This window comes from Zalophus californianus, chromosome 17, assembly GCF_009762305.2.
Source record: "Zalophus californianus isolate mZalCal1 chromosome 17, mZalCal1.pri.v2, whole genome shotgun sequence".
In the NCBI taxonomy this organism is placed as follows: Eukaryota; Metazoa; Chordata; class Mammalia; order Carnivora; family Otariidae; genus Zalophus; species Zalophus californianus.
This window is the reverse complement of record NC_045611.1, coordinates 18,485,378-18,513,195: the sequence shown is the minus strand read 5'-3', so window position 1 is coordinate 18,513,195 and position 27,818 is coordinate 18,485,378. Positions and strand designations below refer to the sequence as shown.

Sequence of the window (27,818 nt, the reverse complement as noted above, 5' to 3'; positions counted from 1 at the left end):
CTCTAAGTGCAGACCTAAAATCGGGGCTCCAGAAGGAGAGGACCCTGCATTCCCGAAAGCCCCTGCCCCAAGAAGCTTCTTTTGCCCCTCCTTTTGTTTCACTTTCTGAAATCCCAACCCTGCTCGCCATTTGCATACCAGCGGTGAGAGACCTCCTAGGAGAACAGGCACCACTCATAGGTGGTTGGCTTTTCAAGGAATTTGCTGGAGAAAATTGTAGGCAAGGCTGTGAACAAACCCCCCCTCCATCTGGTTTCAGTTTATTTAAAAAACAATGCACACAGGCCTCCCCACCAGCAATCAGAAAACAGCCACAGCTTCCCCAGGGCGGGTATTAGCCACCAAGGGTGGGGCTGAAATTTATATATGCAAATAAATTAAACCAGCTAGCCAACAGCAACTAATTTTTGTATCTTTTGCAGTTGTTCTGCCAAAAAAAAAAAAAGGAAGGCCTAAATCAGGGGCGATGGAAGCTGTAAAGAAGCAAGTCTTGGAATTAGTTTTAACAACTTGCCTTAATGTTCCTAATCTAGAAGCAAATAAAAAAAAGGTTGATAGTTTTTTTCACCTGGGTATTGCCAACCCCCTAGGCTGAAGGCCAGGGGCAGTGTGACCAGATGGTTGGGAGCCTAGCGTATGGATGGCTGTGACCTTCAGTGCCTTGTAGCCTCTCTGGATTTGTTTTCTTTCTTGCTTGCTTGCTTAATATTTTATTTATTTATTATTTTAGAGAGAGAGAGAGAGCAGGATGGGGGCGGGAAGCTGAGGGAGAGGGACAGGCAGAGTCTCCGCCGAGCACAGAGCCTGGGGCTGGATCCCAGGACCCTGAGATCATGACCTGAGCAGAAACCAGGAGTGGATCACTTAACTGACCGAGAGACCAGGAGCCCCATGTTTTCTCATGTATAGTACCTACTTCACAGGGATGATATGAAGATAGTAAATAAAATAAAGGACAAGCAAACCGCACACAAGGACTGGCATACAACAAACACACAGGAAATGTGGCAGAGGGTTATGAATGACTCAAAACCGCACTGCTGGATCTGAGACAGCCGGTTTCACCTGGAGTCAGCCAAGCTCTCCTGGCAAGTGTTCTCAACTGGGCTTGCCTCCCCTCCCCGACCCCCGCGGTTGGTCCAGAAAACGTTTCGGAGCACATTCTTGTAGTGTTTCCCAAACTTGAGGACCCTAATCCGCAAATATCTGCCTTCAATCCTAGAGGCAAAAGAAAAGTTCTGAGGAGGGTGCAAGACAGTTTGAAAGTGCCAGTCCGCTTCCCCTGCCTCACCATCCCCCCTGCCTCACCATCCCCCCTCCCCGCTAACAAAAGGGCCCGATTTCCAGATGCACAGCCTAGATGGGGTACCTCTGAAAATAGAGGGATTTCACTTCATGCCCAGGGCACACAAAGGTGAGTCGTCAATCTCCTGGGCTCCTGTGCCAGGGAGCTGTGGGATGTGCTGGAGGCCATGGGCATCCAGGTGCCTCTGGGCTCGGCCCTTGCATGTCCACAAGCCTCTTGGGCTCGGTTAGCCCAAAACAGACCTCTGCTTCTGTCCCTTGTCTGGATGCAGCAAGAGGACTCCCAGCCTCCACTCTTCCCCCATCCCTAAATCCGTTTCCTGGCAATTGGGACAGGTATCTCATTTGCTCAAGACCATTCCCAGCTCTCCTTTGCCCTCAGAATGAAGTTTAAGAGGCTGCAGGTGGCAAACGTGGTCCTGCATTAACACAGTTCTCAAGATCCCAGACTTTGGGCTCAAGTACACCTGAGTCTGAAGTTAGGGCTTAAGTATGCCTGCGCAGTGATTTGTCTATGGTATTTGGGGACTGGGATGTCATTTTCTGGTGGCCTTTGGTGAGGTCAGGAGGGGGAGCCATGCAGAGCTAGAGTCGGGGAGGGGGGAGAGTGGAGATGGTGATTGTAGACAATTTTAAAGAAATGTGGCTGAGTAGGGAGGAGCACAAGAACAGTGCTGGAGGGGAGTGGTATGGGATTGAGGTGAAAGAAGTTCTCCATTGCGGCTACCAGTGGGAGAGGCCAGTTGTTGTTATGAACCCAGGGCATCCAGCACTGGGCCTGGCATGCAGGAGAAACTCGATAAAAGTTGGCTATCTTTGAGGATGGGGAGGGGTGGGGTCTGCAACCCCAGTGGGGGTACTGGCCACGGGCAGGAAGGTGGGCCCTTCTGCCATGTGCTGGGAGGTAGGGGTGGTGGGGTGCCAGGAGAGAGCAGAGGGCAAGGCAGGGCCTCCTTGGGACTTTGCTGCCTCTGAGCTGCACCACAGAGGGAGGAAGACATGACAAGGGAGTCTTGGCTCCAGGAACCCCAGTGTGGGCAGGGGACAGGGGGTGAACTCTTGGAGACTGCGACAGCACCCCACACCTGCTTCTGTTCCCCTCATCCTCAAATCCAGCATTCACCTTCACTCTATCCCCTTCAAAGCCGCGCCCTTCCAAAAAGGCCAGCAGATGGTGCCAGTGAGCTACCAGACTCAGCTGGAGCGGACTGGAGCCAGCCAGCCAGCCAGCCCCCCACCAACCCGTGACCCTCTGGAGCCTGGGGCAAGCTAAGGGTTTGGCTCACTAGATTTCTGACCAAGGGGGAGGAGAGACCACGGGTGGTGGGGGGAGGGGAAGACGGGGGTGTCCGACTAAGGACTAAGGAAGACAATGCGCTGAGGGCTTAGGGGTGGTGTGGCTAGGGGGTTCTGATCCTTCTGGTTGCCCTTCATTCCTTTGCCCCTGCCAGGCCCTGCCTTATCTGCCAGGGCTCCTGCCCTCTGCCCCCCTTCCCTTCTCTTCCCTGGAGGCCCCTGCCAGCCCAGACTCCTGGTTCTGGCAGAGGCTGGTTTTCTGCCCCTGGGCAGGCACAAACTGGCACCAGGCCTCAGACAGGGTTGGGCCAGCCCCTCCCAGCCATGACTGCCTGAACCACTTTCTTTCTACTTCCAGAACATCTCCACCTGATGGGGGCTAAGGGTTCAGCCGCTGAGGAGGCCGCAGGGAGCTGCAGCATAGATCCCAGGAAGGAGGCCTAGCCTCCTGGCCTTGGAAGTAGGATGAATTGGGTGGGCTGGGTGGGCACATATAAAAATGTGCCAGATAATCCAGTCCCACAAGACCCAAATCGCACAAGACTAATGGTTCTGTCCCAGGTGGCAGAGCGTCCCAGAAGATGAGCTGGAAACACCCGCTTCCCATCCCAGCCATCCTATACTCTGCAGCCAAAGGCAATTCCCTATAGCCCCTCTCAGCAGGTTTTCTCCCCACCATAGGCTTCCCAGTAAGTCAGGATCCTTCATGATTCCTTCTCAGGACCGTGTAGGATCCTGCTTCTCAGTCTCTGTTCTCACCTTCTTGTCCCACTGCCACTTCCCCTAGTTTCGATTCCAGTTCAGGCAAGTGCTAGTACTACCTGTGTGGCCTTGACCTTGAAAACTGCCTGGGACCCCCCCACACCACTTCCTCCTCTAAACCCCCTCTTCAGCTCCAAAGGGAAGCCCTTAATAGGCTGAGGCAAGAGAAACCATAGTCAGACTTTCAGTAGGGTGACAGAGTGGGGGTAGGAGCTCCCACAATCCAGGGTCTGCAGCTCAGGTCAGGAAGCCAGGCCAAGGTTGCTGTGTCTACCTGTGAACCTGGGCCATAGATTCAGGGCAACAGAAGTCAGCAGGTTTTAGAAAAGGAAGGTTTCCCTGAGTTTCCAAAGGATGACCCGGATGGAGGGAGAGTCACCAGAAGCACACACAACACACACAAATGTACTCACATTCACATGCAGGGTCATGGCACAGGACATGGACACAAGTGTTTTGCAAATCCTGGCACCAACAGGTACACAACGCCATGTACTCAGTGTAGGCACACATGTCCTCCCCAGGCAAGTCCTGACTCCCAGGGCCAGGGCTAGCCTGCCATCTGTGCTTACAAGTGGAGGAGTACATGAAGGCACAGCAGTGGCTCTGGACAGGAGATGGGCCCTCCACCCAGAGCCCCCCTTCCTAAATGGCTCCCAGCCCCCTCCCTGAGACTCCCCTGGCCCACCAGGGAGCCATGCCTGGGTGGCAGAGAAGGCTTTGGAGGAGGCTTTGCCTCCAAGCCCTGGCACACAGCCTGAGCACCTAAGATAGAGATTGAGCACAGGGCTGGGAGGGGTCCATGACCTCCCAGGACCTAGTTCAGGCATAGATGAGGCTGTGGGCAAGGTCCAGAGGCCCACAGGAAGCAGGTACTCCTTGTGCCATGGACTGCACCTACTGCCCTCAGAATAGGGCCTGGCAGCCAGGTGCTGGCACCAACTCCTAGTGCCTGGCAGAGGCCTAGCATGGATGCCAAACACAGGGTGCCAGACATGGGGGTGGGCAGGATGGGGGGCCGCTGGGCCACACACAAACACAGATCCTCATATGTACAGGCAGGGAAATGCACCCACACGCACAGCACTTATTTTATACCCTGCGGAATCATGGGAGTCGGACAGGGATCACCTTGTCCTAGAGGCTGCCCTCACTGACCCTCCAGGTGTCCCCATTGGCCTGACTCTTGGAGTATCGGTTGGAGGGTGGGCTGGAGGTAATGGAAAGCCTAGACACTTTCTGTGAGCCCCAGCCCCCGCCACACACACACACACACACACCTGCACTCCCACACACGTACACTTGTGTGGCAGAAGGAGGTGGGGTTGGTGCATCCCCAGGACGAGGCCCTGGAGAGAAGGTGGAAGGCGGGGCGAGAGACTCCCAAGAGCCTGGGCAGTCATCTTGCTCCCACCAACCCCCGCCACAAGCCGGTTTTGTGGCCGCGGGCTGCCTAGGTGTGAGCGCGCGCCAGGGCGTGTGTGTGTGCGCGAGGGACCTGCGGCCGCGCACAGCGTGGGAGTGCGGCGCGTGTGCCCGCTGCGGCTGCAGCGGCCGGCCGGGTGAGGGCGGGCTGCTTCCCCGCGGTGTTCCCGCAGGCCGGGAGGCCGCGCCGGTGCTGTCAGTGTGGCAAGCTGATGGAGGCTGTGCGTGTCCTCAGGTGTTCCGAGCAAGTGTGAGCGGGGTGTGCTCACCTGGGAGCGGCGGCTCAGCGGCCCTGGGCGCGTGGTGGTGGGGGAAGGCGAAGGGGTGAGCAGATGCAAGGCACGAGGGCTACACCGACCGGCCCTGTTCCCGGCACGGTCCGCGGCGAGGCGGCTCCTCCTCTAGCAGCAACTTTGGGACTTTGTTCCGGCTTCTTAGAAAGCAGATCGGGCCGCGGGGGCGGGGCGGAGGGGGGGGCACCTGCCCGGAGGAGGGTGCGGGTGAGAAGTGGAGGAAAGCCCCGCCCCCTTCCCCGCCTCCGCTCCGCCCTCTCCCCCGCCCCCGGGGCTCTTTATAAGCTCGGCCCGAGGGCGAACAGAGAAAGCGAGTGTCTCTCCTGCCCTTGGCTGGTGTTCTGCTGCACCCCGCGCCCCTCGCCCCGGACCCGAAGTCCCTCTCCCTGCTCCCCAGCCCGGCCCCTGCCCCGCCCGGCCGCCATGGAGCGCTGGCCTTGGCCGTCGGGCGGCGCCTGGCTGCTCGTGGCGGCCCGCGCGCTGCTGCAGCTGCTGCGCGCAGACCTGCGTCTGGGCCGCCCGCTGCTGGCTGCGCTGGCGCTGCTGGCTGCGCTCGACTGGCTGTGCCAGCGCCTGCTGCCCCCGCCGGCCGCACTCGCCGTGCTGGCCGCCGCCGGCTGGATCGCGTTGTCCCGCCTGGCGCGCCCGCCGCGCCTGCCCGTGGCCACTCGCGCGGTGCTCATCACCGGTGAGTGCGCGGGGCGCGGGGACTCCAAGCTCGAGGGCGGGACCACCCAGAGGGCTCCCCGTGAGCACGCCAAGGCAAGGCGGGACCCCAGCGCAGGAGTGGGAGTGTCGCCTTCCCTTGGGTGCCGGGAGTGAGCCAAGTAGGAAGCGCAAGGCACCTCCCTAAGTCCGGGTTAACTACCTGCCGCTGTGGAGAGTGTTGGAGGGGAAAAGGAGGCCGGGAGTGGGCAGGTGCGCAGGGACAACTGCTGCATGAGAAAGACGGAACCTTCTGGAGTTTGGGGTTTATGCTACGCCCCTCCCCAAGAGAGCAATCTTTGGCCCGGGGCGTGCTCTGAGGGACTTAGAGGATGGTCACCCCTTGAACTCTGCCTAACATCCCCACGTGGCACGCCCCATCTCCTCTTCCCTGGGGTCAGAGGAAGGCGCTTAGATGGGGAGTTGGGGCACCGACCCCCTAGTTGGCTGGGACCGTTGGACTCCAGAAAAGGTTGAGGTCACCATGAGGAGCATCTGGGCGTTCAGCTGCCTCTCAGAACCCCCCACCCACCCTCAAGCTGCTGAGGTAGCTGTCCAGAGTCTGCAACCAGCACCCCACCCCACATTCCTCCTGGTCTTCAGTGCCCAGGAAGGAGGTCTTGGAGAGCTGTACTCAGGTGCCTCTGGCTGCCTGGCGGAGTTCCCTTTGTCTGGAGCAGGGAATAAATCTGTCACCAGAAGGACCGGAGGTGGGGGTTGGGGGGGACTGAGGCCCAGCCGGAAGTGGGGAGGGGGAGAAAGGCCAGGGGTTACTGGCTCCCTTGTATGGGGGAAGGGTAGCCTAGTTCTCCCCCAACCCCCATGGCTTTGGACAGGTTCTCCGAGCTCTGCCCTTACACTGGGCCCTGGGCTGGGGGCTGCCTCTAGACTAGCCCCTCAGAGGCTCGGTCCAGAAGGGGGCCCTGCATGATCAGATGGACCTGGGAGAACTTCCCAGAGGCCATCCTTGAGCTGGGCCTGGGAGGATGAGTGAAGATAGGTGGAGTGTGGAAGGTGTTTTGGATCAGACAAAGTGTGGATATGGGACAAAGGTTTGAGACAGGAATGAGCATGGCCTGGGTAGGGAACAGTAACCAGTAACCAGTAACCAGTAATCAGTAACCAGCCTGGCTGCTGTGATGTGGTGGGATATGAGGTTGTTTCCTCAGAAGAGGCCTTGAATGCCAAGCAAGAAGCCAGACTGCTGAGGTGGGGTGGGAAGAAGGATGGCATGAGGGCTTTTGGGCTTCAGCAAGAGGGTGGAGTTAAAGCAGGGTTCAGGCTGGATGAGTGGGACCTGAGCTCAGGGTACGGTATGAAACTTCAGGGGATTGAGGAAGGAAAGATAGAGACCCTCCTGGTAGGTTGTGAGCTCTGCCTTCTAATTTGTGAGCTGCCTCAACAGGAGCTGGGCTGTCTGCTGGGACTAGGGCCCCAGTGGGCAGTCTTTCCTGAGATCTCCCTTCAGGCCTTCATGCTGCTGCTGTTACTTCTCCTTGCCTTGAGCCTGAGATCGAGGGGAGAGGTGGGACGCCATCTGAGGCTTGGGCTCCCCCATCTCTGGCTATACAGCCCTGCGATGGGAGAGGGGAAGGGTATGGCCCGGGCCGCTCCAGCTTCTCTGCAGTTTCCTCTCTTGCCACCTGACTGCAGACCCTGCCTCACCTGCCAGGAACAGTATCTTGAGCCTGCCCGAACTGCTGGAGAATGTCCCTGAAATCCACTGCCCAAGGCCACTCCAAGAGCTCAGCCCTGGAGTCAGAATTTGGGCTGAATGGCCGAGTGCCTTGTGTGCACATTTGTGCACCAATGGTGGCAGGGGGGCTCTCATGGGAGTGAAACCCTGTGTGAATATGCAGGCAGGTTGGAGGTATATACGTACAGGTGTCTCTGTGTGTACAGGTGAACAAGAGGTTATGCAAGGCATGGGTGACTGTGGGGACCGCAGAGCTGAGGCTCTGGAAGGCCTCCATTTCACTGTGAAGGGCTTGTCTGCTCTGGGAGGGAGCTTAGGTGAGTGGACACACATGTGCTCACTCGCCTCCCCCAGCTGCCACGTGCCCTGGAAGGACCCATCAGCCCAGGGCTGTCTGCAATCCCCCAGCCACCCACATAAAGCCCAGCTCACAGCCCCCTGCCCAGCTTTGTTCTCCGCCTGAGCAGAGGGGGTGGGGCTGAGGTGGGGAGAGCTTCCGATCCCAGAGTGTCCAGAATTGGGGAAGCAGGGCTGCTGTGAAGCTTCTGCTCAGCAGGACCACGAAGGAGGCAGGCCTCAGAAAGCCTCAGTCCTCACAGGCCTCTCCCTGCACTTGCTGACTGCCCACGGAGCCAGGATCAGAATGGGAACAATGAAGAAGGGAGCGTTGCTTATCAGACCCCCACTCTAGCCCTGCCTGGTGGTTCCTATCTCTACATACTGAAGACAGGAAATTAAGTCACCAAAGTGGTAACTGACCTCAGGTCACACTTGTTGGGTGTGGGAAGGGATTCAAATGCAGGTCTGTTCTCTTCCCCATCCAGCATTTTGCTTGTCCTAGGGGCAAGTGGTTCTGAGGCTCAGAGAATGCCCCACTGTTGCCACTGCTTGGAATTCCAAGAGCTGGGGGTCAAGGGTGAGGTGGGGATGGGCCTCCAGCTTGCCTAGAGCCTGGAACAACAGTAGGGGTGTTGGCAGGGAAGGGAGGTGGGGCTCAGGTTGTGATGGCGGGAGCTGAGAGCTTGGGCTTCATCCCGAGGGCTGGGGTGGGGGTGGGGGTGGGGGGGTGGGCTTGGAAAGGTTTTCAGCCGCAGAGTGATACCGTCATTTTTGGAAAGATCCTTCTGATTGCTTAGGTAGAGAATGGATTCAAGGGGGCAGGATGGGACAGGACCAGAGAGGGGGCTGCTTCCTAGGCCAGGTACGAGGAAGAAGCCCGGACAAGGGCAGCTAGGGAGGGAGGGAGGCTGTGCTTCTGCACACGCCAGCTGAGGCCTGAGAGCAAAGGAGGCAGGACGCTGGGGCTGAGACAGGGTCTCACGCTGACCTCCAGGAGCGTCCTGGCCTTCCTCTTTGTTGGCTAAGTGACTTTGGGAAGCGACTTCACATTCCTAGGTCTCAATGTCCTCATCTGTAAAGTGGGAATTGTAAGCCATGTTTGGGGTAGCTATGGGGAGTCAAGGAGTTGGCAGCTGTGAGAGAGCTGGTGCCCAGGTGCTCAGCCAGAGGGGAGAAGCCTGCAGAGGCCAACCCGGGAGAGGAGGGAGGGCTGCTGATTGCTGGAAGATTGGATATCCGGGGGCCTGGATCCTGTCCGGACCCTGGTGATCCTAGAGTTGTCTCAGGCCGGACTGGGCCACAGTGGGAGTTCACTGGCTGCCCTGCCCTGGCCAGGCTGTGACTCTGGTTTTGGCAAGGAGACGGCCAAGAAGCTGGACGCCATGGGCTTCACGGTTCTGGCCACCGTGTTGGAGCTGGATGGCCCCGGCGCCCTAGAGCTGCGTGCCTGCTGTTCCCCTCGCCTAAGGCTGCTGCAGATGGACCTGACCAAGCCAGCAGACATCAGCCGAGCACTGGAGTTCACAAAGGCCCACACCACCAGCACGGGTCAGTGGCCGTAGCTCCCCCAGGAGAGGGTGTGCTTGGGTGGGAGTGAACGGGCAGGGATTAGAGGTTTGCTGCTGGCCTGACCCAGAGCTTCGTCCTTTCTTTCTCCCCCTTCTCCGTGCCCTCAGGCTTGTGGGGCCTGGTCAACAATGCAGGCCACAACGATGTGGTGGCCGATGTGGAGCTGTCTCCAGTGGCCACATTCCGCAGCTGCATGGAGGTGAATTTCTTTGGCGCCCTTGAGCTGACCAAGGGTCTCTTGCCACTGCTGCGCCGTTCTAGGGGTCGTATCGTGACTGTGGGCAGCCCAGCAGGTGAGGGCCCTTCCCCACTGGAGCGGGGAGGGGTGCCAGAGCCTCTGGCCCAGGCTGAGCTGCTTCACTCCCAATTCCTCCCCAGGAGACATGCCATACCCGTGCTTGGCAGCCTATGGGACCTCCAAAGCGGCCATGGCGCTGCTCATGGACACATTCAGCTGTGAACTTCTGCCCTGGGGGGTGAAGGTCAGCATCATCCAGCCTGGCTGCTTTAAGACAGGTGGGGGTCAGGTTTGGGATGGGGGGGTATGTGGGTGTGGTCTTCTCTGGGGTGGGATCAGGTCTGAGAAATGGGCATGGCTCTGGCTGGGGGCAGGGATCGGTTTGGGGGATAGACGGGCCTGAGTCTGGCTTTGGCTTCCCTAACTGACCTCATGCTGACCTTGCCGCTCCTTCTCCCCCCTCCCCGCCCCAGAGTCGGTGCAGAATGTGGGCCAGTGGGAGCAGCGCAAACAGCTGCTGCTGGCCAGCCTGCCCCGAGAGCTGCTACAGGCCTATGGCGAGGACTACATCGAGCACTTACACGGGCAGTTCCTGCACTCACTGCGCCTGGCGCTGCCAGATCTCAGCCCGGTCGTAGACGCCATCACCGACGCTCTGCTGGCCGCCCGGCCACGCCGCCGCTATTACCCGGGCCGCGGCCTGGGGCTCATGTACTTCATCCACTACTACCTGCCTGAGGGCCTGCGGCGCCGCTTCCTGCAGACCTTCTTTATCAGCCACTGTCTGCCGAGAGCGCTGCGGCCTGGCGGGCGTGGCTCTGCCCCAGCCCAGGATGCAGCCCTGGACCCGGACCCGGACCCAAACCCAGGCCCTTCCCCTGTGGCAGCGCAATGAGCAGTGCCTACAGAAGGCCTAGCTGCTCCGGCAGAGGAGGTCCCAGGAGCCCTTGGCCTTCCCCTGGGTATGGTGACCCCCAAGTCTGCCCTAGAGCCTGCCCTAAAGGACCCCAGCCCTACCCACTCGGTCAGTGCCCCAGGCCAGGCCTGGTGAAGCAGAGGCTTCCCAGGCAACCTCCCGGGCTCTCTCCTGCTTCGTGAGCCCACACAGACCCTTCTGGGCGCAAGGTTCCACCATGTAGCTGGGAGAACCCAGCTGGATGGGGAGTTTTGTGCAAGACTTTGCTGTAGACTTTGACAGGATCCCGCAGACAGTGCCTCTGCAAACTAAGGAGTGACTGGGTGGGGTGGGGACCACCACCCCTCAGGATTTTTTCAAGGCACCAGTGCCTCAGTGCTGCAATTCAAAGGGTGAATCCTGTTTCTTGACTGGCTCAAGAATTAGGGCCCTGACCACCCATCCCAAGCCTCCCTAGCCCCAGGGAGGCTGCATACCCCACTTGCCCAACTGCCACCTTTTAAATACAAATTTTTATTTCTCCTAGGATGGAAAGATGCTGTGTTGGGAGAGGGGTGACTGCCTGGGTGACAGGCTGTGGCTGGGTGACAGACTGCGAACTGCCTGGGGAACCCCTGGTGTTTAGCATGGGCCAAGGCTCTGTGGTTCACATCTATCCCCCTTCACTGACTGAGGGTACATCATTTATCCACAGATTTGGGCTTCCTCATAGTGAAATGGGGGTAGTGCCCCTGGCCTAGGGCGTAGTGGGACTCAATGAGGCAAAGAGGGGGGCCTGGGACCCTCCAGGGCCAGGACCCAACTCCACAGGCCTATCTGGGCCTCTAGTGACTTCCCCCACACTGCAGCACCTGGATGCACAGGGAGAGGGCCAGCGAAGGAGGTCGAAAGCTTGGGGTGGGGGCGGGCTCGACAAGGGTGGCACCCAAGGGAAGTTGGGGGTTTGGAAGAGGTACTGGGGCCCAAAGGAGACAACAGACAGTTAGGCTTAGAGAGGGCAGTTTATTGTCTCAGGGGGCAGAGCTGAGGGACAGGGTTGCAGAGCTATGCCTCAAGGACACGTACTCTATCCTTCCCCTGGGCCAACCACAGAGGAAAGAGGAGGCTCACGCTGCCCCAGGGGTTCTCAGGGAAGTGACCACATGCTTCTCAGACATGTCAGTGGCTGTAAACATAGGGCTGAGGGGGCCTCCTTGGGGCGGGGGTAGGGGAGAGGGGGAATTGGTCCATCCTTGGTAGGGAGAGCAGGTGCCCAGCCCCTTTTCAGGCCCAAGAGCCATCTCAGAGAGGGTCAGGGAAACCGAAAGTCACTAAGACAACGTGCTACCCCCCAGGGCAGGCATGTGAACCATGGGCTGTCACAGCACACGTAGACACACACTTGTGGGCATCCTCGGGCCAGGGCACTAGAAGATGGGGATGTAGTTGTCGATCTTGGCGCGGTGGCGCTGGGCAATGCACTCGGCAATCCACACAATGTTGCGACACTCTTGCTCCTTGAGCTTCACAAAGGCGTAGAAGATACCAAAGTGGAACTGGTTCAGGAAGGCCAGCTTGTTCAGTTTCACCTACAGACAGAGGCAGGCGTGGTGTGCAGGTGTCCGTGACCGCAGAGTCAGGCCCAGGCCACCAACCCTCCCTACGATGAGCAGGGGAGCAACCCCTCACCTCATGCTCGAAGAATCGGTCCTCCAGGGTCTTGTCTCCAGGGTTGCTGCCTGCGCCCTCGAAGAGCAGCTTGTACTCCTGGCCCAGGGGAGGGATGGACAGCATGAGTGTGAGGTGGGGATGCAGATGCCTGTATGCCTGCCCATCATGCTGTAGCCAGGGCACTCACCGGGTAGTAGTCGGCCACACTCTTCACCTGCTCATAGTCATCAGCCCGAGCCAGCTGGGCCAGGCCCTCCGGGTAGAGCCTCCCGCAGTGCGGAAAGAGCTTGGCACGGTCCTCCTTGGACAGCTCTGTGTCGAACGAGTTGATGGTGATGATGAAGGCTCGTCGGTCGGCTTCAAACTGTGGGGCCGAGGCACAGGCACAGCGAGAGGGAGGTGGAAGGGGGCAGTTGCCAGTCAGCTGTCAGGGCCTCCCCCAAGACCGGGCTACCAGGGACCGGCAGGTGGGAGGGTGGGCAGGCACTTACCTCCAGGATGGGGCACATGGCATCGGCCGTGGTCCCGCCCAGTAGAGTGCAGAACTTGTAGAAGGACTCCAGGTAGGCCTGTGCAGAGCAGGGGGCTTACTCAACCCAGGCAAGGAACTGGGGGACCTGCCTGGCCTCCTCCTCACAGTTCCCTCTTTCCCTCCCCAGTCCCCTGCATGGTGAGTCCAAACATCACACCCATGGACTGGCCAGGCAGCCCCCATGTCAGAGCCTCGGAAACATCCACAAATTCCAACCGTCAATCAGTTGGCCTGCTGTCTCTCGGCACCCAGGAGTGACAGAGCAATTTCTGGCCGACCACCTGCGTCATGGTGCACTGCCCCCTACACGCCCCTACACCGTCATCCCACAGGAGGCCAGGCTCAGAGGGGGCTCGGTCTGCCCCCAGCTGTTCTGCCTGCCTTTCTCCCAAACCTCCCCTCCTCAGCCTCAGCAAACCACGAGTTGATGGGCTTGGGGAAGGAAGGTGACTCCTGAGAGTTCACGGAGACAGCCCAGCCTGGGTGCCCTGGCCCCTCTTGGCACCCCACCTCACAGAACTCCTTCCATCCCTCAGGTAGCTCCCAGGCATCATGAAGCGGCAAGCAAATTGTCAGCCCCACTCCTGCTGAGGGATGGTTATTGCTTGCACAGACGTCAGCCCTGCAGTGCAATGGCTAGGCCCATGGGCTGTGGTGGGAACGAGCACATCCTGCCCGGACAAATTGGATCTGCTGGGCATGAGGAAAGGACAGGTCAGCTCAGGCCCTAGTTCCCTGCCAGCACCCGTTCATAAAACCAACCAGGCACCTGTCAAGAGAGAGGGGATGGTCTTGCGGCGCCCCCCAGGGAGCTCCCTTCACTCAGATCCTCCTGGGTCCTTTCTGGTGGCCTGGTCACAGGAGCTCCACAGGCTAGAGATTATTCTTCAGGGTTGAGGGTCAGAGCTGGGAGGCGTGGAAAGCTTTCGGCACTGAGGTCTGCCCTCCAAGGTTCGGAGACCTTTCCACCCACCACTAGGTGATTTGGGCCCCAGGCTCTGCTGCCCCAAGGAGGTGAGATGAGACTCAAGAGTCCACAAGCACAGGCAGAGCCTGGCCAGCAGCACGGGGCAAGCCGGGCTCAGGAGGAGGCCTGTGGTGACCACTCGGGTCACAGGAAACAGAAGTCTAGAACACGTCAGGGCGCCAGAAACCTGGAAGGAGAGAGTGGACCCCAGCACAGCAGATCCCCAGGAATCAGAGGGCTTGAGTGGCAGAAACCAATCTGCCAATCCTACCATGCTTGGTGGTGATTTAGTTCCTCTAGGACTGTCCCCAGCCACTTTTCTCCCCACGGCCAGCCAAGCTGGCTGTGCCCAAATCTCCAGGCTTGCCCCGGTGGGGCCTGCAGCTCCAATCTGTGGGGAAGCCACCAGCCTTCCCCGAGCCTTACCAGTCCCTGGAGAGGCTGAGCCCAGGGTCGGGGGAGGTGGTGGGATAGGCCCAGACTCTCTTCAGGATGCTAGGGCAGCTGAAGAAACTGGCAAGACCCCAAAGGCCCAGGTACCAGGGTTACCTCCCCACCCCCACCCCATCCCCTGGAGCCTGCCAGCCCACGGCTGCTGCACCAGCTGCCTACAGTTCCCACCCACCAGGCGGTTGAGGGTCCGTCTAATCTCCAATCTGTGGCCACTGGGCTGGGACACTGCCTGACGAGCGGGCGGTCCTGGCATGGCGCCCTCAGCCTTGGATCCGTGTTTACGAGCTGGTGCCCGAGCAGCCCTCGCCAGTGACTCCAGCTAGAACCAGTCAGGCCCGGTGAGGGTGTGGGTGAGGCTGGGGGGACAGCCGCACCCCTCACCCAGTCTCAGGGCAGGGATCCCGGCAGCAGGCCAGTTGGGCGGGCGGGAGCACTCAGATGGTGTGCGCACGCACAGCCTCGGCTGACTGCCTGGCCTGCCTCCCTGTTAGCGGGGCAGATGAGAGCACGTGCTGTGCAAACAGGCTGAGCCAGGTGTGATCCAGGGCTGCCAGAGTCTAGCAAGTGGCTTCAGGCCACCCACCCTGCTTCTCTGAGCCCTCAGTTTCCTCATCTTACCAGTGTGGATACTGACGCCCCCCCTAGCTCCTAGGGCAGTCCTGAGGATTAAAGAAGTCGGCGATCTTCCTAGCTCAGTCTCACCTCTCCGCTCTGTCCTCCACATCGCAGCCAGAGGGGGCTTTCTGATGACACTCTGCCCTGCTGTGGCAAACCTTCACTGGCTGACCCCGTCCACAGGATACAGTCCAAACTCTGGCCTGGCACCACAGGCCCTGGGTGACTTGATCCTGTGCCTGCCTCTTTTTCCAGACCTATGTCCTGCTGTCCATCTGAAACCTGCACTTCCACGGCAAACCGCTTGCCACTTGGCCCACGTTCCATGCTTGCTTCTGCATGTGCCTACACCACTGCAACCTATAAGCAGGCTCCTCACCTACCCCCAGAGCCTCCCTTGCACTCTAGCCCAGATTCCTGGAAGGAGACTGGAGGGCCTCAGCTCAGGCGGCGGCCCTCTGTTGGTCCCCTAGCTCCAACCCGGGCAGGAGAAGAACATCACTGTAAAGATCCGACCGACAGATGTTCTCAGGGTTAGGTCAGCAGGGCCCTTGGCCTGGGCTATCCTCAGCCTCCACTTCGGGGCCTGATCCATGTTCCTAGCTGCAGCCCATCAGGGGTCCTGGCACCACAGCTCAGTGCCTCACTACAGCCAGAGCCCAGTCTGTCCCAAACGTCCTTCACTGGTCCCTGGCCGGCCCCCTGCCTTGGCTCCCAGCCCTGCTCCTAGCCTCTCTGGGCCAGGGCAGTGCAGACCCATGAATCCCGTGCTCACTCTATCTCCAGGGGTCACCAACCTGTGCCATAGCCTAGGGGGAAGCAGAAGGTGGGTGGGGGATGCGGATGCTGGGACGTGACACTGGTTCTAGGCCTGGAAACCCGAGAAGGACATGGTGACCTGGCTACACCTGGCTGGGTCCCTCCCTCCACCATAACCGAGCACAGTGTTGCCTCTGCTCAAAGCCTGTCCCTGCTGGCAACAGTCCAGGTGGGGTAAACCTGAAAGCTTTGGCCTGGGTGGTGGCCCGTGACCCTCTTGGATGCAGGGGGGAGCGGCCATCCAGGAGCCAGCTCTGACAGGCCAAGCTGTGGGGCACCAGCCACTCCTGCTGATCTTATCAGGGCCTGCTGCAGGCAGCACGAGATGGAGAACCTGTTCCATGCAGCCTGCACCCATCGTGGGAGCCAGCAAGTCAGTGGATAAGCCCCCAGGATAGGAGCCTGGTGCAGCTGCGTCTTGTCCCAGCACCCACCTAAACCACCAGCTCACCACACCAGGGGGCCCCTGCCTAGAGGCCAGCCCCCACCACGGGCAAGGGCATTACCTTGTAGAGCGTGTTGCGGATGATCTCGATGTTCATCTCATCAAGGTCCTGCTCTGAAATGCAGTCCTGGAAAAAGGCCGCTGGGGAAGAAAGACGTGGGGGTGAGGGTGGGTGACTGGATTCAGCCTAGGCCAGAATCCAGCTGCTGTTCAACCACCCCTGCAGGGCACAGAGGGCTCCTGCCACAAGGCCCGACTGCCTGGGGGTTGGGGGCCCCCTCAACCCCACCTGGGCAATTGCTTTAGAAGGGAAGAAGCAATACTCGGGGCCATGTGCACTGACCTGAGCTTCTCCTGCATCCCTGCTCCTAAAACTGATTTATAAAGAGGCGGCCAGCCATAACATGATCTAATCGCCTCTGGGGCAGACCCAAGCTCAGACCATGCCAAAGACAGACTTGCATAAGAGGCCATGACATCCTCCTTCCTTAAGGGGCAGCTGTGGATTTGGGGTCTGATGCCCACAGATCTGCAACCCCCGGGAGGGCCTGGGGCCCACACTTGGGAAACCAGCCTCCTTCTCTTTCAGACAAGGAATGAGCTGGCTGGGCATGGACCAGTGACCCAGAGGGCCACTGTTGGGCTGAAAGTGGAGGCCAGAGCAGGACAGAGCCCCCTCTCCTGACAGGGGCCCTCAAGCTCACTGGTCTGTCTCTTCTTTAAAGATGGAGAAACTGAGAAGCCACAAACAGCCCAGAACCAGCTCAGAGTTACTGGGACAGTCTATGGCAGATATGCCCAGCAGGTAGCGCTCAGGCCTCTTAGTACAGAAACAAGGGCAGCTTGTAACCCAGTGGTTTAACCCTGGAGGCTTCCCGGAGGTGGTGCCCTGCGGACTAGGATTGGGGCTATGAGGGCACTAGCTGGCGACAGCCTTAGTGCCTTCTCCCCAGCCTCCAAGGCAGGCAGGAGCCAGCACTGCCTAGGTGGGGCCCTGCAGGAAGCTCCCAGTTCCCCTTCCTTTCTTGGCCTCTGACACGAACCCTGCATCCTGCCGGACACTGCCTGACCTGGCCCCTGGGACCTGCTCTGCGGAGGCTAGTGAAGCTATTTGCTTCCCTCTTCTGCCTCACAGGCAGCCAGCCACTCTGGCCCAGCTTGGGGCCACAATCGAGCACAGTTTGAGCTCCCAAGACTCTGAGGGACCCGGGCCTCTCCCCTCTCCATGAGCTCCGCCCTCCTCCGCATCCTGAGAAATTGGCCAGTTTCACAAAGTTACATGCTCCGAGTCAGGCCCTGGGGGTAGCCTGCCTGGCCTAGCAAAAGCAACAGGAAAGGAGCAGAAGGCAGGGTGAGAGAATGAGAGGGAAGTCTACGGAAAGAGAAAGATAAGCAGCAGGGGGCAGGCCTCCCTTTCTGGCTCAGCATCACCCCCCAGGGGTCCCCACAGGAACCCCACATGGAGGCACTGCTCCCCACCTCCCCCCTCCGCCCCAGTGGCTCACCCAGGGGCGTGTCCACCAGAATGGCATTGTAGAGCTCGGCAGGTGTCTGCGCAATGTTCACAGCCTCCATCTGCTCAAAGCTGCCTAGCGGGTGGCACTTGGGCACAAGTTCGGCGATAGAGCGCTGGTGCAGCGTGCCCGTGATGAGCAGGATGACATTGTCAATCATGTAGCTGTAACTGCGAGAGGCATACAACAGCAGGGAAGCTGGTCAGGGAGAGGGGTCTGCAAGTCCTTGTCCAGCACTGTGCCCTGCCCCCACCCCGCACAGGTCCCCAGCCCCTCCATGGTGATGCCGCCTCGAGAATGCTGCGGGCCAGCACCATTGGCTCACCTCCCTGCCCAGGTGCACCCCTATATTCCAGCACCAGGAGTCCAGGACACACACGGACCCTCCCCTGGGGGTGTGGCACAGATTCACGCCCCCTTCAGTGGTTGGGAACAGGTAACTACCCCACAGTGTGAACAGTTCCAGCAGGGCACAAGGAGGGGGGGTGCAAGGCCAGCCTGGGGGATGAAAGAACTGGGAGATGAAAGTGTGTTCTGGGAAGGAAGAACAGTGTGTGCAAAGGCCTGGAGGCATTCATGAGTGCCCGCCGCATTCGAGGAACTGGGCACAGATCAGGGCTGCAGAGGGAGGGAACCAGGCCGGTGCAGCCAGCAGGCTGGGGCCTGGACACGGGTACTCCAGGCCAGGCTCAGGGCCCTGACTGCATTTTGAGTGCTAGGGATCCATGAGCAGGATGTAGGCAGGGAGTCCCACAGTCCCATTAGGGTCAATCTGGCTGCTGGGTGGGGAAGGCTGGGGGGGTGGGGGGTGGTTATCAGGGAGAGAAAAGGCTGAGGGGTAGAGTGGGGAGAGAGCAGAGAAGGAGGCAAGGCCAGAAGGAGCCAGTGGGAGGGCCCCTCTGAAGTAGGGCCCCAGGTCAGGCAGAGATGAAACAGGTAGATAGCTGCCCTCTGCAGCCCCGCTCCAAAGGCAGAGCACCGCCTCCTCCCCAGGGCCAGAGGCCGAGGCCAGGTATCCAGCCAGGAGGCCTGGAGGAGACCCAGAGGCCCGGAGGCGGAACTCAGGTCATCCCAGGCCGAGGCTCCCCTGGCTCTGCGCTCTGGAGAGCGCATGGGCAGCAGAGGGGGCTATGGAGCTGGGGAAGGTGGGGCGGCCTGCCGCAGACTTGGCAAGGGGCAAGCTCTGCCTCCGACCTTTAAGACAATGCCACAAAGGAGCTGAGGCAGAGCCGTGTAGTCGCCTATGTGGGCACTGGGTGAAAACGGGGGAAGGCCCCACGCACAGTCAGGTGGCAGTAACCACAACATTTCTCCAGCCTGTCACCAGTGATGAACTCGGGGAACAAGGGAGTAGATGAGGCCCCGGGGGGCGGGGTACCACTGAAGGGTCAGAGCCGGGGTGGAGGCTTCTGCCCTGAACAGCTACTGAGCACAGGCCTGGCCCTAGCTTTTCGGTGGCCCACAGGTAGGCCCCTGTCCTAGGAAGGCTGAAGCTGTCCACAGAAGACCCCTGGTGAGCAGTGGCCCTAAATACCAAGAGAAAAATGGGAAAGGGGTGACCCAGGCCTCAAGTCAGAGCCCAGCCATGTGGGGAGCTCCCACAAGGCCCTCCAGGAAGGCGGCAGGAGGAAGAAGTCACAGCTCCTGTCCTGGCCTGACCCCCACTCCCCCTTCTTACTGCGCCCTCCCCCAGCTCCCACCCAGCCCAGCGCCCCGCTGCGACCTCTGCTCTCCTGGGCTTGGGGCCAGGCAGCTGCCCTCTCTCCGCCCCCAAACCGGCTGGGTCAGCGACAGGATGTGCACTGAAAAGAGACAGGCCCCCCCCTTCTCAAACTGAGGGCTTCAGGCGGGGCCCATTTGTAGCTGCAAGCCAAGAAGTCCAAATGGCCAGCCTTCTGCCCCTGACCTGACAGAGCTGGCAGAGCAGAGGGACCTCAGAGAAAGCTCGCTAGAGCTCTGTGCCTTGGCCTCCAGCCCAAGCCTGCATCCCCTCCACCCCAGACAGCATCCCTCGTTCCCAATGCCTCCAGAATCTCCTGTAGCACAGTACCACAGGACTACAAGTCACCTCCCGCAGCCCTCTACCTGCGCCCCATCCAGCCCCACTCCAGCCGTCCTGTTCCCCAAGACTGCCACAAAGACCCCCGCCCCCCCCGGAAGATGCTCTTCTACACTCGCACAACCCTTTGGACAGGGACAGGGGGAAGAACATACTTCTTAGGCCTTTATTATCCTATTGATCCCAAAACCACCAGCATCAGCAACCCCACTGTCCAAAAAAGGAAGAAAGAGTACAGGCACTCGGCCCTGCCATGCCACTGGGCAGTTGAGCTCTATGTCCCCATTTCCAGGGTTCCCATGCCCCGGCACTACACTCCCCATCTAGCCTTGTCTTCTCAGAGGGATCCCCACAAGCCAGTTTTCTTTCTCTAAACCTCCCCACTCCTTGTGTCCACAACTCAGGGTATCTGTTTATGTTGGGGGTGGGCTGGGGTCAGGGTCCAGGGGAAGCGCTCGTACTCCTCAGGGTCCTGGTGGGGACTCAGGGGAGAGCCCTGCGGGAAGACTCTACCATCCCGGCTTCACTGTTTTCCCTCCAGTGGTGTGGAACAGGCCAGCTGTGATTCACGTTTCAGGCCTGAGAGCAGACGTGGGGGCCACTGGTAGCAGCCCCTAGCTACCCCCAGCCTCTCCTGCTAGAAGTCCTGGCTGGGCACCAAGGAAAATTCTGAGCCAATTAAGGGCCACTTCTGATCACATACCCCAGCCCCTTCCAGGGCCCCATTCTAACCCAGGCTAGGCCAGCCTTGGATAATCCTGTGCCAGGCCCTGCTCTTCCCTCTCCCTGAGTCAATGACAAGGTTGCTGCAGAAGCAGCCCCTGCTTTTCTCCCCGGCCCAGTGAGAGCCAGAATCGTCTTTCCTGGGAGAAAAGAGGCAGAGCAGGCCTGGCAGAGATGGTGCTGGCTGTTTGCTTCTCCCCCAAGGCCAAGGCCTTCAGCAGGCAGGGAAATCCTCCTCCTCCTCTTCGCCTGGCTTCAGCAGCTGCCTCCCTGCCCCCAGAAAGCCACTCCACCAGTCCTCCCCTCATTTGGCCTCAACAGGAGAAAATGAGGTTCCAGCTGGTCAGCATCTCCCTCCAGAGGAAGACAGCTGGGGAGTGGACAGGCGGCTGCCCGCCAGGCCAAAGAGGCCCTTGTGGGGTGGGGAGTAGGGAGTCTGTATTCCTCTGCCCAGAGGCCCTCCCTCACCCTGAGCCTATAAGACTCAGCTTGGGCCCACAGAAGTCTCGGGTTGGGGTTTAGGAAGCCCCTTCTTCCAAGAAGTCTTCAGAGCCCCTAGCCAAGCCTGGTCCCTCTGCTGCACCCTTTGGCGCCACCTGCTGGAGAAGCATGGCTTGCTTCCCTGTTCTCATCATCCTGGCCCTGGGGGCTGGCCTGGCACTGGTGAGGAGCCCCCAACAGCTAGGTACCTCTGCCAGTCTGTCCATCCTACAGCTCCCAGCAGAGGCTGCTCATAAACAGTATTTGTGCTCAATCACATCAGAGTCCTGCAGAGCCCTGCCCAGGGCAAAAGGTGTACAGAGATACCAAGTCGTGGCCTCAGCACACTACCTGTCAAGCCGCAGTCTCCCCTCTGCAAACAGGACAACCGAAATGCAGCCCACAGCAGAGCTAATGAGTCCCTGACCTTATCATCAAAATCCTGCCCCTCCTCCCCCTCCTCAGAGGCCCGGCTGGGTCTTCGCACTTGACCTAAGCCTTCTGGGTCTTGAAGAGCTCCTGTGAGCTCTCCCTCAGTCTCCGGAAAAGAGTCACTGCTAGCTCTCCCTCAAGGCCGGAGACAGGTCTAATGCAGACCCAGAAACCATGGCAGGTCTGGGGCGCCTGGGTGGCTCAGTCGTTAAGTGTCTGCCTTCGGCTCAGGTCATGATCGCAGGGTCCTGGGATCAAGCCCCACGTCAGGCTCCCTGCTTGGCGGGAAGCCTGCTTCTCCCTCTCCCACTCCCCCTGCTTGTGTTCCCTCTCTAGCTGTGTTTCTCTCTGTCAAATAAATAAATAAAACCTTAAAAAAAAACAAAAACAAAACAAAACCATGGCAGGTCTAGAGCCCCAGCTGTAGAGACCCTGCTGGGACCCAAAAACAGTGGTTGTAGAAAGAGAGAGCTAAAGGGCCAGGAGAGGGAGTAACCTGATAGGGAGTAACCTAAGGTAACCTGATGCCTCTGTGGCCCGTGGTGCAAAAAGTTCTGGGGAGAATGGCAGGTATGCTAAAAGGGCCACTGGGTACTGGAGGCCACTGTCCTGGGACAAAGCCTCCTTCCAGCTACCCACTCCAGCTGGTGGCACTGAGGTCCCTGGTACAGAAGAAAGATTGGACCTCACCTCTCCCAGATGGTGCCGCTTACCAGGCCCAAGTTCTGCCAACGGGTACCTGGCTGCTGCTCACGGGGGAAGGCACCCTCCAGGGAGGCTCACATCTAAAGACAAAGCCTCTGAGGCCCACCTGAAACTTCCCAGAGACCAGACTCACCTCCCACAAGCAACTGTCCCAGCTACCCTTTCAGGCCTACTCTCCTCTGGGAAGCCATCACGGAATGGCCCAGACCAAGATGCCCCTCCCAATGCCAAAAGACCCTAATAGAGGCTCCATCCCAAGTCTCAAAGCAAGTTAATGGCTAGGCCCAGAGAGGACCCTTGGTATAGTGACATATTACGTTTATCGCCACAAAATTGAGCTAAATCGTTTCAAGACCACATGACTGATGACAGCCTACTTCACTACTATTCTCGCTTGCTCAAGGCCTGTCTGCCCCCACACAAGACAGCTGCCTCTGCTCTCGCCACCCATTTTCCTGAGCAGCCTCTCTAACCCCACCTGATCCTGGAGTCCTCTTCATGCCGGGACGCCTCCTGTGACCCTGGCTCTGTTTGTAGCAGCTGCCCACAGGCCTCTGCAGGAGCTGTCTACACCACCACCGGCACCCACATCCCACTGCATTCACACGCCCCTCCCTCCTGGCGCCGGGCCTAGCCCAGAGCTGATACTGGTCATGTGTGTTAGCCAAAGGGATCTACAAAACCATGGGACACTGTCTTTCACCAGGGGAGGGCAGAAAAGGCCTTGACCTCCTTCTTTTTGCACACCTTCAGTGACAAGGAACCCATCACCTCCTGGGGAATCCTGTTCCCGCCACTCTGAGGGATGGAGCCAAGTTGATCTCTCATGGTGGTCCCAACCTCCACCCCCGTGGGGCCAGCTTTGTCTGTGGACAGTGATGGCACGGTTCCTTCAAGTAGTCACACTCAGGATGGAGCCACTAGCAGACGCCTCCCCTCCCTGAGGTAACCACACTCTCCTCTCTGGTTACATTCCTCTGGACATCCCTAGGATTGGAGGCTCCATGATCCAGCTGCTCAGGACATGTACGGTTCCCTCAGGCCAGAAGCCCCCCTCCTCTAATTCTTCCTGTAAACACCCTTCCCCTCAGCCACACAGCCACCTCCTCAGAGAAGCCAGGTGTGAGTTCCCTGTCTCGGGGAGCTGCCCTGGACGGGCCCTGGCCCTGACAGAAGGGATCCCCTCTTTCTGCAACACTGTGGGATGACCCAGAAAGGAGGAAGAGGAGGAGGTGGAGTGGAGGAGAAGAGCAGACAGGGAGGCAGGAGTGAAATGGCAGACATGCTGTGGGCGGGAGGGTGAGAGGGCTGTGGCTCCTGATGAGGCCTGGAAATCTTGCCGCATAAAGGTCAGCAGTGACCTTGGTCAGGGCCTTGTGGTGAGTGATGGGAGGGCTGGGAGCAGACTGGGGACGCGAAGGATGGGCAGGGCTGGGGGCAGGGGTGAGAGAACAGATAGTGCATGTAAAATCGTAGGCCCCAGGAGGTGGGTTTTTAACGTGTGAGAGATCTGCGCTGTTCAGATGCTGATGGGAAGAACCTGGAAGGGGAAGGTGGCTGTACAGACAGGTGAGTACAGGTGAGTGGCCAGTCAGGGTCCAGGGAGTGGGGCTCGGGACTCTGGCAGAAGGACCCAAGAGAAGAGGGAGCCTCTGCCTTCGGATCGGGGTTGGGGACACAGATGCAGTGCTGGGAGGTGACTGGTTTCTAGTCTCTCCATGGAGGAGGAAGGTGGGCCATCTGCCCAGGGAGAAGGCTGGGGGCAGGAGGGGAGTGGTGTGCAAGATGGTGAGGTGCTCTCCCAACCTTGGCGGGGGGCTGCGGGGTGCTGGGTAGGGAGGGCAAGCGGCCGGCCCGGCAAAGACAAGCCGAGGCCAGCTGTGATGGTGAGCAGCACGTCTAGCAGCAGGGATCACCGCCCAAGGCCGGCTTCCCCAGCTTTGCTCCAGGCTGTAGAGGTGGGGGAGGGAGCCTCCAGGCCGGAGGCTGCTGGGATTCCTCCAGGGCTGGGGGGCTGCCAGCCAGGGCGGGACCAAAAGACGGGCAGCCAACAGAGCTGCGGACGCTGGCAGAAGAGTGCTCAAATGATGGACCAGGGAACCTCAGCTGGGGAGGGAAGAAAATGAAGACAGAAGGGGCAGCAGGGGAGGAAGCAAGGCCCAGTGTCCTGCTGAGTCCGGAACCCACGTCCCGCAAGGGACTGAGAGTGGGCTGGAGGGCCTGAAGACTGTGGGTGGGTTGGGGGGGAGGCTGACTCAGCGATTTTGGGGTGGAACAGTTCCAGTAGTGACATGGCCTTGGGTAGCCATCAGTGGGGGCGGCTGGAGTGGAGAGCAGAGGAGCGGGTCACCGGAGATGACGAGGTCATGGAACGAACAGCCACAGGCTCAGACAGGCTGACACGTGGCTGCTGAGCTCTTCCTGAGTGAGGGCAGGAGTGAGGAGATGGGAAGACTTAAGCCACGATCACCCATGAATGGAAGGGGCGGGGAAGTGACGGCCTGCCACAGGATAGTGCTTGGCTGCTTTAAGCACGCTTGCTGCTTGCAGCCAACCTCCAGCAAAGAGCTGGCGGCTGTGCGGCCTCAGTCACGCTCGGAGCCCTCTCCAGTTTCATGGCCTGGCAGGCTGCGACCAAGCCTCTAAGGGTACCAAGAAAGGCCAGGAGCTAGCTGCACAGGCAGGTGGCCAAGCGGGCAGTGAGATGGATGACAACTGCCCTCTGACCACTGGCATGGGTCAGGCCTTCTCTGGCCAGCCTAGCTGGCAAAGCCAGAACATTCATCAGGAAGCTGAAAGAGCCTTGTGCAAACAAGGTGAAGGCTGGACTCTGGTAATAAATGCATTGCTTCCTGGTATGTCCCCAGCTCTGGCCTTGGGGCAAGGGATTCGCAGGCCCAGGCCAGGGGGTTGACTGACAGACACATGGGATGCTCCAGCGTGACCCCGACTCAGCAGCACAAGACATGCCCCGTCTCTGGCCTCCCGCCCCAGAAAGACCATGTCATGTAGTCTGTACCCTGACCAGAGCCAGGGAGGTGCAATTCCAGGCCCAGCCAGGACAGCAAGGAGGTCCCAAGAAAGGAGACCTGTGGCTGGGAAAGAGACTGCTTCCCAGCCTGGGCAGGTTCCCTGAGCCCTTCAAGGGTCCCAGCCTGTGGCCTCCACCCAAGGAGGGAGCCCTTCTGGCTGCAGCCCCTCCTTGAGCAAGTGGATCTTGAGTAAGTGGCTTCTCTTTGCTAGGTGTGAGAAGCAGGGCAGGCAGGAAGCACCTAGCCAGGCAGGTGTGCCAGGTGCCAAGGAGGCGGGTGGGAGCACCAAAATCAGGGAATGGTAAAAGCTCGACAGTGCCCATAGAGTACCTGGAAATGCTTCCCCACAACACACACTCACACACTCCACTAACACAGCGCCCACTCATTTAAGCTAGCCACCAATCACACCTCTGGGGCCGTCTCTTTGTTCACCAGGCTTGGCTCCTGGCTCCTGGGCTATCCCGGCAGAGGGAGCCTCTCTAGTTCCGTTTCCACAGGCATACCTGGCAAGCAGGGGCTGCCTCATCCACGTGCCCCTCCCCCTCAGCCTACAGGACCTAGGGGCCTTTCCTCTGCTCAGCTTCTCCAGAAGCCTAGTAGAGGCAGGGCTACACCCAGGGGTTAGACAGTGGGGAAGCCAGGCAGTCAAGGGTCATAAGCATGGGGACCTGGGGAAATGGGAAAGGCAGCCAGGTGTTCAGACTCCCCCTTTTCCCTAAGACCCAAGGCCATGGACAGAGAAGATGGAGAATGGGCCTCAGCCCAGACAGGGCCAGAGCGCCTGACTGGTGCATTCCAAGAACCTGGCTCCCCAGAGCTCTGCCCATTCCCTTAGCCCTGACCCCAGGATGGAAAGTGGGGACCTAGCAAGTGTTCAGTATGCATGCTGCAGGGTGAGGGAGAAAAAGTGCTCCCATCATCCCTGGTCTCCCCACCCCAATTTCTGTAATGCCAGGGGTGCAGGGAAAGGGGCTTCATCCAACACGACAGTGTGGGACACTCTTGCCTGCCCACCAGCTTTCCAGGCAGCACTGAAGTGGCTGGTGGTGGCCTGGAGGTCCAGGGTTGCCGAACGGCCAGTCCAGCCACACGGCCCAGGAAGACCCTGCGGGCAGCTGGCCTGAGCCCATGCTAGACCAGCCGCAGCAGGTATAGCTATGCTGCCCAGTGGGAGGGGAAGGCACTCCAGGCCACACTTACGTAATGAAGTCCAGGAAGCTGGCGAGGGGCTCATAGGCGTGGTTCCTCATGTGGCGGAACTCCACCACCATCTTCTCCTTAAGCCGGTCATCAATAACCGACACGGTCAGCGGCGAGGCCTCATTGGCCAGGAAGTTGCCGTAGTCAGTGCTCTGCAGGTGCAGCTTCAGGTCTGAAAGCCGAGGCAGGGGGTGGGGGCGTGAGGGTCGGCCATGCTGAGCCTCCCCAGCACCCCAAGACCTCATCCCCACCCGGACTCTGGGCCCCAGGCTCTCCCCTGGAGTTGTGGCCTGCTGCTACCCTGCCTTCACCTCCCTGTTGGCTCAGGCCCTACTCCGGGGCAGTCAGGCCAAGGCTCCAGAGATGTCCCAGACCCTTGGGCCATGAGCCAGTACACCGGGCCTCAGAGGCCAAGCACAAGTAGAACAACTGTTCCCCAAAGGACAAGAAGGCCTGGGAAACCCCAACCCGGGTGCCATTTACAGCCCATCGCTTTTGAGGCCCTTCTGTCTGCTGGGCTCTGGGATGGCCTTAACCTAGAGCAGGGTAAGACACGGGCCCCGCCCGCCAGAGCCTCAGGGCTAGCAGAGCAAGCCCACACACTCCGGGCAGAAACAATGCCTATAAAGTAAAGGCGGCAGGAGTTGAGTGAACACCAACATAAGGACCGAGACGGGGAGAGAACATGCCAGGCTGGGCCGCAGCAAAGGGCAGGGGCAGGGACATACAAGGGCAACAGCCAACAGGATGGCCTGAGGGACAAGCGGCCTGGAGGACAAAGGAGTGGCGTGAGGGGAAGATGAGGCTGGGAGGGAAGCCTGGCCTTGCTGTAAGCAGGGCGGGAGGCACACAGGCCCATCCTCCGGGCTCTTCTGAGCAATCAGGGACAGCGTCAGGGAAAAGGGACGAGAGGAACAGCAGAAGGGTCCTGGGTGGGAAGGTCAGCTGAGACCCAGTGGGATAAGGGCAACAACCGAATAGTCGCCTGGCTTTTGCCCTTGTTTCCCACCCCTGGTCTCTTCTCTACCAGCAGCCACAGCGATCTTGACACAAGGAAGAGCATGTCACTCGTCTGCACGGCCTCACCTCAGGGCCTTCCCTGTCCCTCTGCCTAGAGAGTGATGCTCTCTCCTCAGACAGCCCCTCTTCAAAGACCTCTCCTGCAGCCTCACCACCCTGTCCCTTCACGTGTGCTGCTCTTCTTCGTAACACTGTTCCACCTGTCACAGGACCCGGACGCTCCATGATAGCAGGGATCTGGGGCCACTGCAGTGTCCCCGGGGCCTAGAACAGAGTATGCTCTGGTGCGTTTTCATGCTCAGTAAATAACTGGGGAATGGACAAAAGTCTGGGGAGAGTGTTGGGTGAGGACAGCAGGTGGGTTTAGTCCTGGATTTTGAAATGCGGGACACTGTAGCAGCGACGGCAGTATCAAGGACAGTGGCCGAGAAGGTACCCATATGTGCGTGCGTGTACGAAGGCCCAACAGCCAAGGCCGGCTTCTGCTGTAAGGAATGACGTGTTTTCTGTCCCCTGAGGACGCTGTCCAGGGGACGAAAGAGAGGGTAACACTCGTGAACATTTCCACAAGCCCCCCTGATCAAGCCTCCCTTGTGTGTCTGTGGGCCCGGAGGGCCATGCTATC

The 27,818-nt window shown here is 59.6% G+C and overlaps 3 protein-coding genes across 3 annotated transcripts in view; 1 reads left to right on the top strand and 2 right to left on the bottom strand.

Annotated features, from left to right (window-relative positions):
- ZDHHC1 (zinc finger DHHC-type containing 1) overlaps positions 1-5,191 on the bottom strand; it is a 31,530-nt gene extending 26,339 nt beyond the window's left edge. The window contains exon 1 of the mRNA XM_027618574.2: positions 5,058-5,191. The gene's annotated coding sequence lies outside the window, so the exon portion shown is untranslated. The remainder of the gene's footprint in view (positions 1-5,057) is intronic.
- A 207-nt stretch (positions 5,192-5,398) lies between these two features.
- Positions 5,399-11,069, top strand: HSD11B2 (hydroxysteroid 11-beta dehydrogenase 2). Its single transcript, XM_027617159.2, has 5 exons — positions 5,399-5,769; positions 9,157-9,369; positions 9,498-9,683; positions 9,769-9,906; positions 10,102-11,069. Exons 1-5 carry the CDS (start codon positions 5,505-5,507, stop codon positions 10,521-10,523), a joined length of 1,224 nt encoding a protein of 407 aa, XP_027472960.1. The 5' UTR covers positions 5,399-5,504; the 3' UTR covers positions 10,524-11,069.
- A 457-nt stretch (positions 11,070-11,526) lies between these two features.
- The window catches only part of ATP6V0D1 (ATPase H+ transporting V0 subunit d1), a 38,474-nt gene continuing 22,182 nt past the window's right edge, over positions 11,527-27,818 (bottom strand). Inside the window, exons 2-8 of the mRNA XM_027620129.1 lie at positions 26,174-26,345; positions 17,531-17,709; positions 16,087-16,166; positions 12,686-12,763; positions 12,382-12,558; positions 12,213-12,290; positions 11,527-12,112 (exon numbers count right to left, since the gene is read on the bottom strand). Of these exons, the coding sequence (XP_027475930.1) occupies positions 11,951-12,112; positions 12,213-12,290; positions 12,382-12,558; positions 12,686-12,763; positions 16,087-16,166; positions 17,531-17,709; positions 26,174-26,345 (926 nt within the window). The 3' untranslated portion in view covers positions 11,527-11,950. The remainder of the gene's footprint in view (positions 12,113-12,212; positions 12,291-12,381; positions 12,559-12,685; positions 12,764-16,086; positions 16,167-17,530; positions 17,710-26,173; positions 26,346-27,818) is intronic.

Coding starts and splice junctions, on each gene's coding strand:
- HSD11B2 (XM_027617159.2), top strand. CDS start 5,505: ATGGAGCGCTGGCCTTGGCCGTCGGGCGGCGCCTGGCTGCTCGTGGCG. Junction 9,370..9,497: donor GGCCCACACCACCAGCACGG/GTCAGTGGCCGT, acceptor CCGTGCCCTCAG/GCTTGTGGGGCCTGGTCAAC. Junction 9,907..10,101: donor GCCTGGCTGCTTTAAGACAG/GTGGGGGTCAGG, acceptor TCCCCGCCCCAG/AGTCGGTGCAGAATGTGGGC.